Raw genomic sequence first — 12,048 nt, 5'->3', positions numbered from 1 at the left:
ATTCTTGCTACCTTAGGTGTCAAAGGATAAGAGGTGGGAAAGTAGCTAAGACGATACCTCCTTTCCTCTCATTTAAATGTGTGACCTGACACACATCAGTGAGAGGCAGGATTTGGGTCTTGGTTATGGTCTCGTTCTGAAAGGCACACCTGAGTCAGACAGAACCCATGGCTGTCCTGGGTCCTCCCACCAGCACCTTCATCCCCAGAGCCCAGTTCAGAGTGCTTCCTTCCCAAAGATGCCGTATCTGAGCCAGAAACGTTCTCCTGCTCACAGGTGTGTAGTGTCCTCGAGAGCCTGGAACAGGAGTACAAGCGAGAGGAAGACTGGTGTGGTGGAGCTGACAAGCTGGGCCCTAATTCCGAGACAGACCACGTCACCCCGATGATCAGCAAGCACTTGGAGCAAAAGGAGGCATTCCTGAAGGTACGGGGCTGGCATGTGGGCGCTGGTGCCTCACGGAGCCATGTGGACCCTCAGAGGGGCGCACACCTAGACTGTCGTAGGCTATGCCTACAGAATGCAGTTCCTGGGTGCCCCCTGTGCATGGCACAGTCGTGGCCTCCCAGGGTGTCCCCCACACCCCACAGTTTTGGAAAGTGATGGGCAACATTGTATCAGCGAGAAGTCAGTTGAAGGAAGAAAATCGTAAAATCTTTTTCATGTGTGAATTATGCTGTCTTTCTAGTTTTCACAGAGAAAGAGCTAGAAATGTGTGATACCAAATGATACTGGAGACAGAGTGATTGATTGGTTGACTGATTCATTGATTGATTCATTGATTTGGTGAAATATAATACCTGTAGCTTAAAATAATTTTCCTTTGGAAATTTAGCCTTTGGAATAAAGATTGCATCTCAGAAAAGGTGTAAACACAGTGTGGAGTTGACACAAAGCACGGGCGCCTCGTGGCACCCAGGATCCGTCACTAACACCTACTCGGGAAACACTTCCTAGGAGAGAAATCCCATCACACGCCCACTAGGTTGGGAGTTTTTGTTCTGTGAAGCTTTAAATAAGGAATTTTTCAAGACGTTTTGTCCTATTTTTATAATATGTCATATTTAGTTACACATAAGTCACAGATGTGCTTTGAAACAGATTTTTAAAGTGGTCAAATGTTTGGATGCTTTCACGCTGTGCTCTTAGACTCAGAATTGCTAAAGTTCTGCTGGTTTCACCTCAGGACCTGTTGAAAAGAGGCCTGGTATTTACTTTTCCTTGTTGTTCTGAAGCTTATTTTTTCTCATTGCTCCTGCGGGTTCTGACCCTTCTGACCCCAGTTCCTGTTACATTTAATAATTCTCTTGTTTCTGACGTTGATTATCTCCCAGAGTCATTCGGTGTGAGAGAATAAATTGTAACTTTGAAAATTATATCTGGTAATGTCTCAAGTAAGTCAAGGTGAGAAACCATGGTTGTTTCCATAGTCACTAACTGTAACTGTCGGACGAGACCTTGAAACTCCTGCCCCCAGCTCCTTACTGCTGCTGAAGTTCACTAAAGGCCGACCACCCTTAGGATTTGGAGTTGGAATTATAATTTACCTCTGTCAGGAATCTGTTTAGTATAAGAGAAAAATGAAAACTACTTAGCTACTGTAATTAAGAAAATAATATAGGTGAAACATCTAAACAAAAACATAGATGGTGCCTGACTTACAGTGGTTGGACTTGAGATTTTTCAACAGTAAGAGAACATGAAAGCAATTCACTTCAGTAGAAAGTGGGTTTCAGGTGCCTTAAACAATTCTTGTTTTCACTTTCAGTGCATCATTCAGTAAATTACACGAGATAGTGAACACTTTATTATAGTGTTGCCTTTGCATCAGCTGATTTTGCCCAGCTCTAGGCTAATGTAAATGTTCTGAGCGTGTTTGCGATGAGCTAGGATGCGCTGTGTTGCTGGGTAGATCAAGTGCATTAAATGTACATTTGACTCAACAATATTTTCAGCTTATGAAGTTTATTGGGACATAACCTCATTATAAGTCAAATGCTATCTGTAATCACAGGCTTATTTGGATTCCTTTGTTCAACTATAGTTTTGTCACATTCGTGTATAGGATATTTTTTAAGTTTATTATGGAAATTTAAGGATATGTACAAGGCAGAGAGAATTGTTAAAGAACCTACCCAGCTTTAGTTATCAACCTATGGGCAAAGGATTATTTTAAATTCTAGCCGTTGTATCATTTTATTTGTACATATTTCAGTATGTATCTAAACACTAAATTCTCCCTTTCTGAAACATAACCACAGTACCATTGTCATATATTTGAAATTAACAGTAAGTCTTTAATATTACTATTACCTAAAGTCTAGCACTGTTAGAATGTTTCCAGTTGTCCTACACACGGTTTTAATCAGGATTCAAACAAGGTTCTCGTATTGATTTGCTTGGTGTGACTTGTCAGTCTCATTTAATCTAAACAGCATCCCCTTTTTATTACTGTTTATTAATTGAAGAAATAGGCTGTGTATGCAGTGAAATTTCCCCTGTCCTGGCTCTTGATAATTGCATCCTGTAGAGTCATTTAGCACAATCTGCGATCTTGCAGATTTCTGTTGGAGTCAGGTTTGTGTGTGTGCACTCTCGTGTACATATGTGTGATATATATGTGTGTGAATGCACATGTGTACATATGTGTAGTGTGTGTATGGCCGTGTGTGGCGTGTGTGTTTACACATGTGTGCATGTGTGTGTTTAGGGTATGTCTGTGTGCCTGTGTGTGTGGTGAGCTTAGAACACCTTGCCTCCCTTCCTGTATTTCCTAATGTCTTAGCTCAGGCCATCTAGCGTCTGATTCTCTTTTCTGTCTCTGAATGGGGATTATCAGTCCTGATGTGGTACGTCCCATTCATCCCTGTGTACTCCCCACCAGCCTGTCACCCGGGGGGTTTAGCAGGATGTAGTGATACTGTTTTATTAGAAGTTGCAAAATGGTGATATTCTAATTCTGTCATCCCTTCAGCCTTGATTGGGTAGAATTATTCCCTCATCTGTTTGGTTAGTTTGAAATAGTTTCTCCAGAAAAAACAGAGCAAATCCTTGATCTTTTTATTTGCTGTTTTCAGGATAATGAATTGCTGCCATAGCAACCTCTGCTTATGACTTTTTTTCCCTGTCATCATGGATTTTAGTGTATTTGGTGTGTTTAGACAAATATAGTTCTCTTTTAATGTCTACTTGTCCCATCTGTGGGAGCCCCTGCAAGGCAGGTCACTCAAATGTCCTTTCCATGCAACCATGGGGGTCTTCAGCATCTTCCTTGCTCTTTGGTATGAAAGCTTGAAATGCCAGGATGTTGAGTAGAGACTCACAATCTACTATCTATCCTAGGCTGAAAAAGCCTAGAAACAATGACCAGCCCGATAGTACTGATCATCTCTCGTGCCCAGAGTGTGGTCTCCAGATACATTTGCCACCAATAAATACAAAACCCTTTCTTTAAAATATGCTCATGAAATTACTTACTTGGTTTATCCTACTATATAAACATAGCCAGGTAATACCTATTAACCTGTTACGCAGTAGCACCATGTAACAATCTACCCCAAACTCAATGGCTTGAACCGGTGTTGGAAACCAGGAACTGGGGGTTCCCACCACAGTCCCACCACATCTGTCCATTTACATATCATCTGTGGCTACTTCATCTGCAATGGTTGAGTTGAGTAGTTGTGATGAGGGAGACAGGGACTATATGGCCTCCAAAGCTGAAAGTTTTTACTGTTTATCCTTTATGTAGAAATCTAGGTACAGCTTGGGTGGGTCCTATGACTTGGAGTTTTTCAGAAGGCTGAGATCTGGGTGCTGGACAGGGATGCCATTGTCTCAGGCTTGACTGGGGCAGGGCTTCCCTTCCTCTCTGGCTTAGGCCAGTGGCTGCCCTCAGTGTCCTGCCCAGTGGGGATCTTCATGCTTATATTACAGCATAGCAACTGACATCTTCAGAGCAAGGCTTCCGGACAGTCTTTTGTAATTGAAATAGTATTTAACCTATGCATTTTCCAGGAACTACAACTTGGCCAGCTAACTATTTTACTTAAAGATAATCTATTAGCTGTGTGATGTTGTCATCCCTGCGTACTCAAAATATGTGTGCTGGGAAGTCAAATTAGCCTCACTTGCTCTCTGTCTTTTCTCAGGCGTGCACGCTTGCTAGGAGGAACGCCGATGTCTTCTTGAAGTACTTGCACAGGAACAGCGTGAACATGCCGGGGATGGTGACGCACATCAAGGCCCCTGAGCAGCAAGTGAAAAGTGAGTGTGGCTGGGCCTGGGCAGGTTGGGGCCTCAAGCTGGAAGGAGCTCCACGCACGGTGTGCTAAACTCCGGACCTAGGGTTTCACTTTAAATGTCCATTTGGCGTTAATAAAGTCCTCCCTAATTATCTTAGTTTAGTAATAAACAGATTTCTAGGCTGATAATGCATTGAATAGCTTGATAGTTTATTAAATATAAGGATATAAACAGAGAAAAAGCAGATTCAGGATGATACTTATTGCCATTGGGTATTTTGTTAAAGTGAATGAAAATATTACAAATAAGGCAAAAAAAATGAAAACCAGAGTTACCGACAGGCGACATATTTTTAAAAGTTCATTGTGTACCAGTATTATTGCTTTTGTCAATTTTTGATACCTAAGGCATGGTTAATTAATAAAAGCAAAAATAATATCACATACTTTCATATCACTTGAGTATAAAAATCTGTGAAACCAAGTTTGTGTATCTGTGTGTAAGGCATAGGAAAAGATGTGTTAGAGCGTATGCGAAACTGTAACTGACAGGCTTGGAATGGATGGAAAGGTGAAGCTGAGGAAGATTAAGTGCAAAGTGAGTAACTACCTCGACCAGGGTCTCACGGCCTCGGTAGACGTGTGTAGGAAAAAAGTTGTGGCGATCAGTTGACAGGTGATTCATCTCACATTTTCTTAAAAACAGTGTGATTGCAGAAACTTTTACACTCTCTCCTCCATTCATCTGATTCATCTGTCAGTTACCGCAGAGTGATTTTCTATCACGGTGGTGCAGTCCTCTGGCAGGGAGGTTTATTGATTCTTTTTTTTTTTTTTTTGAGACAGAGCCTCAAGGTGTCCCCCTGGGCAGAGTGCTGTGGCATCACACTCACAGCAACCTCCAACTCCTGGGCTCAAGCGAGTCTCCTGCCTCCGCCTCCCAAGTAGCTGGGACTACAGGCGCCCGCCACAACGCCCGGCTATTTTTTGGTTGCAGCCGTCATTGTTGTTTGGCGGGTCCGGGCTGGGGATTCGAACCCGCCACCTTAGGTGTACGTGGCTGGCGCCTTAGCCGGTTGAGCTATAGGAGCCGAGCCAGGTTTATTGATTCTTGGGCTTTTCTTCTGAGCAAGTGACCAACTCACAAAAGCAGCCATTTTTCCTGCATAAATAAGTCTTTATTGCCAGCAAATTATTTGTTCCATAATCAGTTTACTTAGCTCATTTTCAATAAAAATAATTTCCTTTCTTCGACCTCTCAATATTGCATTTGTTTCTTGGGTGTATTCTGTTTTCTCTGATCAAAGATGTTACGGTCCTTTCTAGGTTGTGCTACAGAGTGTCCCAAAAGTCACACCTCAAGTCACTATACATAGTAAAAAGGGGAAATCGTAGCTCAGTGGACCTTTAATTACAAAATGTTCATTACAAAATTTTAGAAAATGTTTATAAAATATTCTCTATTTGTTACCCACCTCGCTTTAAAACTTTCTGATGAATATTTTGTAAATAAAGACACATTTAGCTACCATTTCCCGTGTACTTTTGTGGACAAGAGAAAGGACATTTCATTTATTCACTCACTGGATCCTCGACATGCATCTGCTGCTGTCGATCACAGTGCCGGATACTGTGGAGAAGTAAAATAGAAAACGTTCCGTTTCTCTTGCACTCTCCTTGGAGGTCAAAGATTTATGCTCAAGCCAGCGCCGTAAGTCCACGATAATGACATAAAAAATAAGGCACAAAGAGTCAGACTAGGTGGGCAGAGGGTCCCTCAGAGGCTTCCAGAGGCCCTGTCACCAAGAGGGCAGTTTTTACACTCTGTCTGCTGCTTGCTGCCGAAAGTTAACACTGGCCCAGGCAGAGACTGTGGAAATGAAACACTAGGAAAAAACCATCGGTTCGTACTCATTTTTATGTGTGAGTCCCATTTAAGTGGTAGCTTAGTTTTTTGACAGACTTCAAATTTCCAAGTCTTAATTTTTTTCACTGAATTAGTTCCCCTTTTCAGTGACGATAATAAAACATGTTCTCTGAGCTGGTGTGTAAATGGTGCTCTCAAGCTGTTTCTCAGACACGCAGCCTGCCAGGAGCTCAAGAGATACTGTGGGAAACTTCTACCTATAAGGTTTCCCAATGTAATAAAGTATTCTGACAACCACTTACAGGATTTGCAGTTACAGTCTTGAGTTCCCCCCGCCCTTAGTTGTTTGTTTCATAAACTTCTAGAGTAGAACAGACTTAGTGTAAAAAATTCACAAAGTGTACAAGTGTATACAAATTACCTAATTCCTTTGCCACTGGTAACCGCTGCCAGGACCTTATGCATATAAATGGAAATATGTAGAGAAAAGTATATTCCAGTCACCCATCCCAGTTCGTTGTATTTTACAAACATGGGGCTGTATTCCCTTGCAACTTGCTTCTTTGACTTAGTAATATCTTAATCATCTTTACATTTCAGAGTTTAAAGTCAGCTCTTTTAAGTGCACACTGTAACACTTCGGTAATTGGTTTGACCTGTCCCCTAATTGACGGGTCATCCTTTGCTACCTGTTTTCTGCTGTTGCAGCCCGCACATCAGTGCTGGACCATCCTGGTACACAGAGAGTCGAGTACCCGTGTAAGCACTGTCGCTCTGAAAGCCAAACGCGCACCTCACGGGCCTACCCATTTTCCCTGTCACTTCCTGCTGCCACATTGCCGTCTGCGAGAGTTGTCCTGGGTTTTCTTCCTCAGTACTGTAGGGTCATAGTCGCCTGTTTCTTTCACTCTTTCCAACAAAGGATAGGAAGTGTGTTTCCCAGGAAAACAGTGAAAGATGGTCTCGCTGTTTGAATGAAGCTAAATGTATTTCTTTATATTTTAAAACTTGTGAGCTGCATTTTGTATATGCTTTTCTCATTTGTGTAATATTTTATGGTGGTTATTATTTGGTTGTGACATTTTTTAGTACTATTCCATTTTAACCTAACCTTTACAGAAACTCTTACCTCCAGGAAGGTTTTAATGGTCTTGAACAAAATATCTAATGTTGGTGTTTTTCCAGCCATTGTTGAATTGTTGAATTGCCCCCGCAGGGAATATCCTGCTAACCCAGCTAACCTGAGGCATTACAGATGACCACAGATTTCCAGCGATCTCTTTATTATGAGAGAATGAAGAAGTCTGCTTGACATGCTCATTGAGAACCTTGGACAGGAAAGCAATAAAAAATCTGAAAAATGTTTGGGTGTTTTTAGCAATGGCATGCACCCACATGCATCTTTTCCTTCCTTCTCTCAGATATCTTGAACGAGCTCTTCCAACGGGAGAACAGGGTACTACATTACTGGACCATGAGGAAGAGACGGCTGGACCAGTGTCAGCAGTACGTGGTCTTTGAGCGGAGCGCCAAGCAGGTCAGCACACATGCACTTGGTACCTGGAGCATGCTGGCCGTGTTCACCCTGCATCAGCCACCTCAAAACCATTGCCTATTGATGTAACAATGCTGCCTTTAAACTAACAATTTGTTTTAAAAAGAAACTGTGAAAAGCCCTCAGCCTGGTGAAAGTGTATCACCTGGTAAAAGGGGTGATCCCACCCCTTGGCAGGTGCACCCACAGTTTTCCTGCCGCCTTCCTTCATGTTTCAGGCAGGCAAGTACAAAGGATAATTAGGGCGAGGACCGAAAACTCACTTTGGAATCTTGCTTCTGTACTTGTGTAAATATGATAGGTAGGAGTTTTTTATTGTATTTACAAGACAAAGTTTTATTTTTAGATAAATTGAGCTAAAATTAAGAAATGTGACAGAATTTCTGATAATTTAGTATAGTCAGTAGATGTTCCCATATCCAGTGGCTACATTCAGAGAAGTCCTTTAGTCATTTTGGGACCAATGCTGCCTGTATCATTAATCAGAAGAGATCGTTTTACTGTAAAGTCTGAGAGACTTCTTTCTTCAACATTAAGATTTTTATCATTTCTTTCTGCCCTTAGTAGTAGCATGAGAATCCATTATTGACTGTTCATCTTGAATTGGGGGTCAGGAGGAAAAGGCACATTCCGCAAACACTTGGGTGTGGCCAGACTACAGGCTGGGGGCTGGGTGTGAGCTGTCTCATGTCCTCTGTATAAATGACCCGGGTCTCTTGGAGCCTGTCTGTGCTATTTTCAGTGTTGACTCACATCCTAACCTTGAGTCAGACCTGGACTATCTTCTGAATTCACCTCAAGATGGGGTATACGCTTGCCAGAGTAGGCGTCCCTCAAATTCTCAAGACAAGTTAAATTTTCCTCAGCATAGGCTTCCCACTTAGGGAGCAGATTTGCTCCAGTTTGCTGATACTAGTCACAAGGTAGGTGGCCCGTGCCAGACAGGGAAGTTGCCAGGGTTTGATAATCTGGGTTCTAGGCCATGAGTCTACAGTCCTGACTCCGCCATTCATAGGCATTGAATTTTCCTTATATTTTTTTCCTGCTCAAATGCCACAAAGGTTGTGATGTATCTAGTGGAGACAGCCCTGTTTCTGTTCCCAGGCCAGAAGATGAGAGTGGATAACTGAGACATTGCAAAGGCAGATGGAAACACTTCCCTTGGTTGTGCTTCTCTTGCTCAGCGTGGGCCTTTTAGAGATAGACATTTAAATAAGTCTGTTTTCACTTCAGATATATAAAAACAGAAGAAAAAGCTGGCTGCCGTCTAAAAACTTGAGACATATCACTTAGAACTGCCACTCTGTTGCAGCCTTAAGGTAGCTGGCCCCTTTCTCCAGGCGGGGTCATGGCTCTGCCAGTGTCTTGCTACTGGTGTATTTTATGCATGATGTGGAAGGGTCCTCAGCAGAACACCCCCCAAAAAGCAAGGAAGTGAGTGTGGGGCTCCAGCTAGATGCAGGAGCAGGAAGAAAGACCTAAAGTTGTACATTTGAGAGCTGGAAATACACATCTGCTTTCTATTCCTTTTTTTCATTATAATGCCCCAGTAAGGGTCTAAAGTTTCAGTAACATGAATGTCTGGATAGTTGGCTGTGTGAGACTTTCAAACCCACCCCTTTGCCCACATCTTCTCAATATCCTTGAAAAAAAAAGATCTTAGTTGTGGTTTTGTTTGTTGTCCTTTCATTGTGCCTTGAGGTTCATGGTTAGAAGAAACTGCTGAACTTTTTACTGTTGCTACATAAGTGACACGATTATAACTTTCTAGAAGGTCTTTTAAATTTTGGAATTGTGATACTCAGAGACTTGTCTCTGTTTGAGGGAGTGTTTCTTGATGCGTGCCAACCTTGGCTGTGATTTGACATTTAAATGAAGTACTAGAAGTTTGGGCCTCTCACAGAAGGTTGTTTCATTCTTCCCCCTCTAGGCTTTAGAATGGATCCATGACAATGGAGAGTTCTACCTTTCCACACATACCTCAACAGGTTCGAGCATACAGCACACCCAGGAACTACTGAAAGAACATGAGGAATTCCAGATAACGGCAAAGGTAAATCCAGCCAGGTGCCGCACTTCCATCCTGTGGCCTGTGTGTCAGCTTGGGCTCTAACAAAATAACCTAAAATGGAATACTTTAGGAAAGTGGGGGGATTTCTTAAAAATATCATTTAGGTAATAATTCATGGAATCAGTGGAGAAGCAGGATGAGCCAGTGGGTTGTTTCACATTCACTTGAGTGACACTTTCTACCACCCTTCACACCTGTTCCCTCCCTGTCCTCTCCCTCCTTCGTCCCCCCATCTGTCTCTGGGATATCTGTGGGATCTGATGACTCTGGGATCTCAGTGTCCATCTGTCTCTGTGATATCCCCAAACACTTTCTTTTTTCCTTTCATCATTCCCTTCCTCTATTTCTTTCTTGCTTTTCAGACCAAGAATTTTCTGAGTACTTGCTATTTTGTGAAAGTGTATGGGCTGTTACCATCTCAGCTTCTGTATTGTCTGGGTGTTTCTTCCCTTGCCTTTAGTTGGTGGGAAATGTTCCAGTAGCATTGCTTACGCTCACTCAGTCCAGCCAGGAAGGTGTTTGTGTTTTATGGCTGGCAGAGTTTATGTCAGCATCTCTGTTAATGGTTGTTCATGGGATTATAAAAATGGAGTAATTTTTACTTTTCTCCTAAAAATCAGAATAGAGTCAAATACTCAAGTACAATAAAATCTTTATAGAGTATACTCTTTATGAGTAAATATGAACATTTAAGGAAACACATAAGAATCCACATAGGAACTTGAATATTTTCCCAGTTGAAACATATACCTAGACACCACTTCTTCCTTTTAGCTCAGAACCGTTTTAAGAGTCTTTCAGGGTTTCCTTCTCAACCTGTGGTGGTTTTCTTTTTCAAAGTTTTTGAGATATATCATTTTTATATTCTCAAAAGCACCTCTGTTGTTGATGATGGATTTGAATTTTTAGAAAAAACAGACAATTAGTTCATCTTGAAGTGTAGGAAGTAAATGATTAAGCTCGGTAAAATTTGGGGTTAAAAAGAAGTGTTTCTATGAAGTAGCCAGATTGTGTATCTTGTGTGACCCTTACTCTGGCTTTGAAAATATATCAAGGAGGAATTTAGAATGAGAACGACTACATTGTATTATGTTTATTTGTACATTTTTATGTTTTCTGTAACCATTTTTTGCCGCCTCCTACTATTCTCTGCCTCTCTCTGCCCCCAACTCCCAAGCAAGCACTGCGGGTGGAGGGGGGGGGGTCAGGAGGCCTGACCTGGGGGCTTCTCCCGCTCCAGATAGACCACATCTTAGGGCTGTTTTCATTTTTGTTAATGTTGAGATATTAAATCACAGTCTTTGCATGCATCATATGACCCTGTATTTGTTTCTTTGAACATCACTGGATCATAAAGGTATTAAGAAAATGCCTGACATGCACTGGAAGGCAGAGCTAAGCTTCCCTGTTTCACCTCAGCTCTGCCCCGCAGGTGGTAGGGTTGGGCCTCGCAGCCCACCCAGGGCCGTGCGCCAGGGGCTGGGCCCATGAAATATGACGTGCAAGTGTCTGTGCGAATGACATGGAAGCCTGTTCCACCAAGAAAGTGTATGAGAGAATTATTTTTCCATTACTCCTAAATGTTCCTTTTCCTCAACTTTGGGGTATGGTTATTGGAAAATTAGTCAGTCATAGGCTTTATTTTTAATTTTGCATCATATAAGAAACATCTAAAATTACAGGTGATGTCTGCCCTGTTTTCCAAATATGTAGAATCGTTTCTTTGGGCATGCGGAGTCAGCTACACTAGGAGGGATCGGTAGGTGTTGGAAACAACTCCCCTCACATTCTCCCTTCTTAGCAATAGTTTTCTTTGGTTTCTGGCTGCCTCTCTTAAACCAAAAGCACCTGCTTTAGTGTTTGGGGATGTCATTTGGCTTTTTGATGAAGAGATGAAATGCTTTTGATGATGAGATGCTTGCCTTCCATCTCCCTGTCTTTGTGTCTTCTCAGAAACCATTTTTCTTTTACTATGTACAGAATTCTTAGCTCTAACTGGGCAGTCTTCCAATGCAATTGTTACAGTAGTTAATACTATGCCAGTTTTAGTGTTAATGGAAATAAAGCTACAAGGCTAAACAAAACTCTCTCTTCACCATCTTACTGAGACTGGGCTCGATTCTTTTGCAGCTGTTATTGTGGTGATTTTACTAAGGGCCATGCAAGCACCACCTGCACCAAGTCACTGGTGTTATTTAGAAGCAGATTGCTGTCCTCACCCCAGACGCAGTGACTTAATCTCCCTGGGAGTGAGGCCTGCGCTTTGACGTGATTTTTGCACACATTGAAGTTTAGAAGCCACCTCCTTACT

At 42.1% G+C, this 12,048-nt stretch overlaps 1 protein-coding gene across 1 annotated transcript in view; it reads left to right on the top strand.

Annotated features, from left to right (window-relative positions):
* The window catches only part of TRIO (trio Rho guanine nucleotide exchange factor), a 235,899-nt gene that overhangs the window by 102,487 nt on the left and 121,364 nt on the right, over window positions 1-12,048 (top strand). Inside the window, exons 17-20 of the mRNA XM_003789545.3 lie at window positions 277-426; window positions 4,152-4,266; window positions 7,533-7,648; window positions 9,597-9,719. Coding sequence (XP_003789593.1) covers window positions 277-426; window positions 4,152-4,266; window positions 7,533-7,648; window positions 9,597-9,719 — 504 coding nt within the window. The remainder of the gene's footprint in view (window positions 1-276; window positions 427-4,151; window positions 4,267-7,532; window positions 7,649-9,596; window positions 9,720-12,048) is intronic.

This window comes from Otolemur garnettii, unplaced genomic scaffold (assembly GCF_000181295.1).
Source record: "Otolemur garnettii isolate 467f Iridium unplaced genomic scaffold, OtoGar3 scaffold00033, whole genome shotgun sequence".
Classification (NCBI taxonomy): Eukaryota; Metazoa; Chordata; class Mammalia; order Primates; family Galagidae; genus Otolemur; species Otolemur garnettii.
Note: the sequence above shows the minus strand (reverse complement) of the source record. Positions and strands in the feature narration are given on the sequence as shown.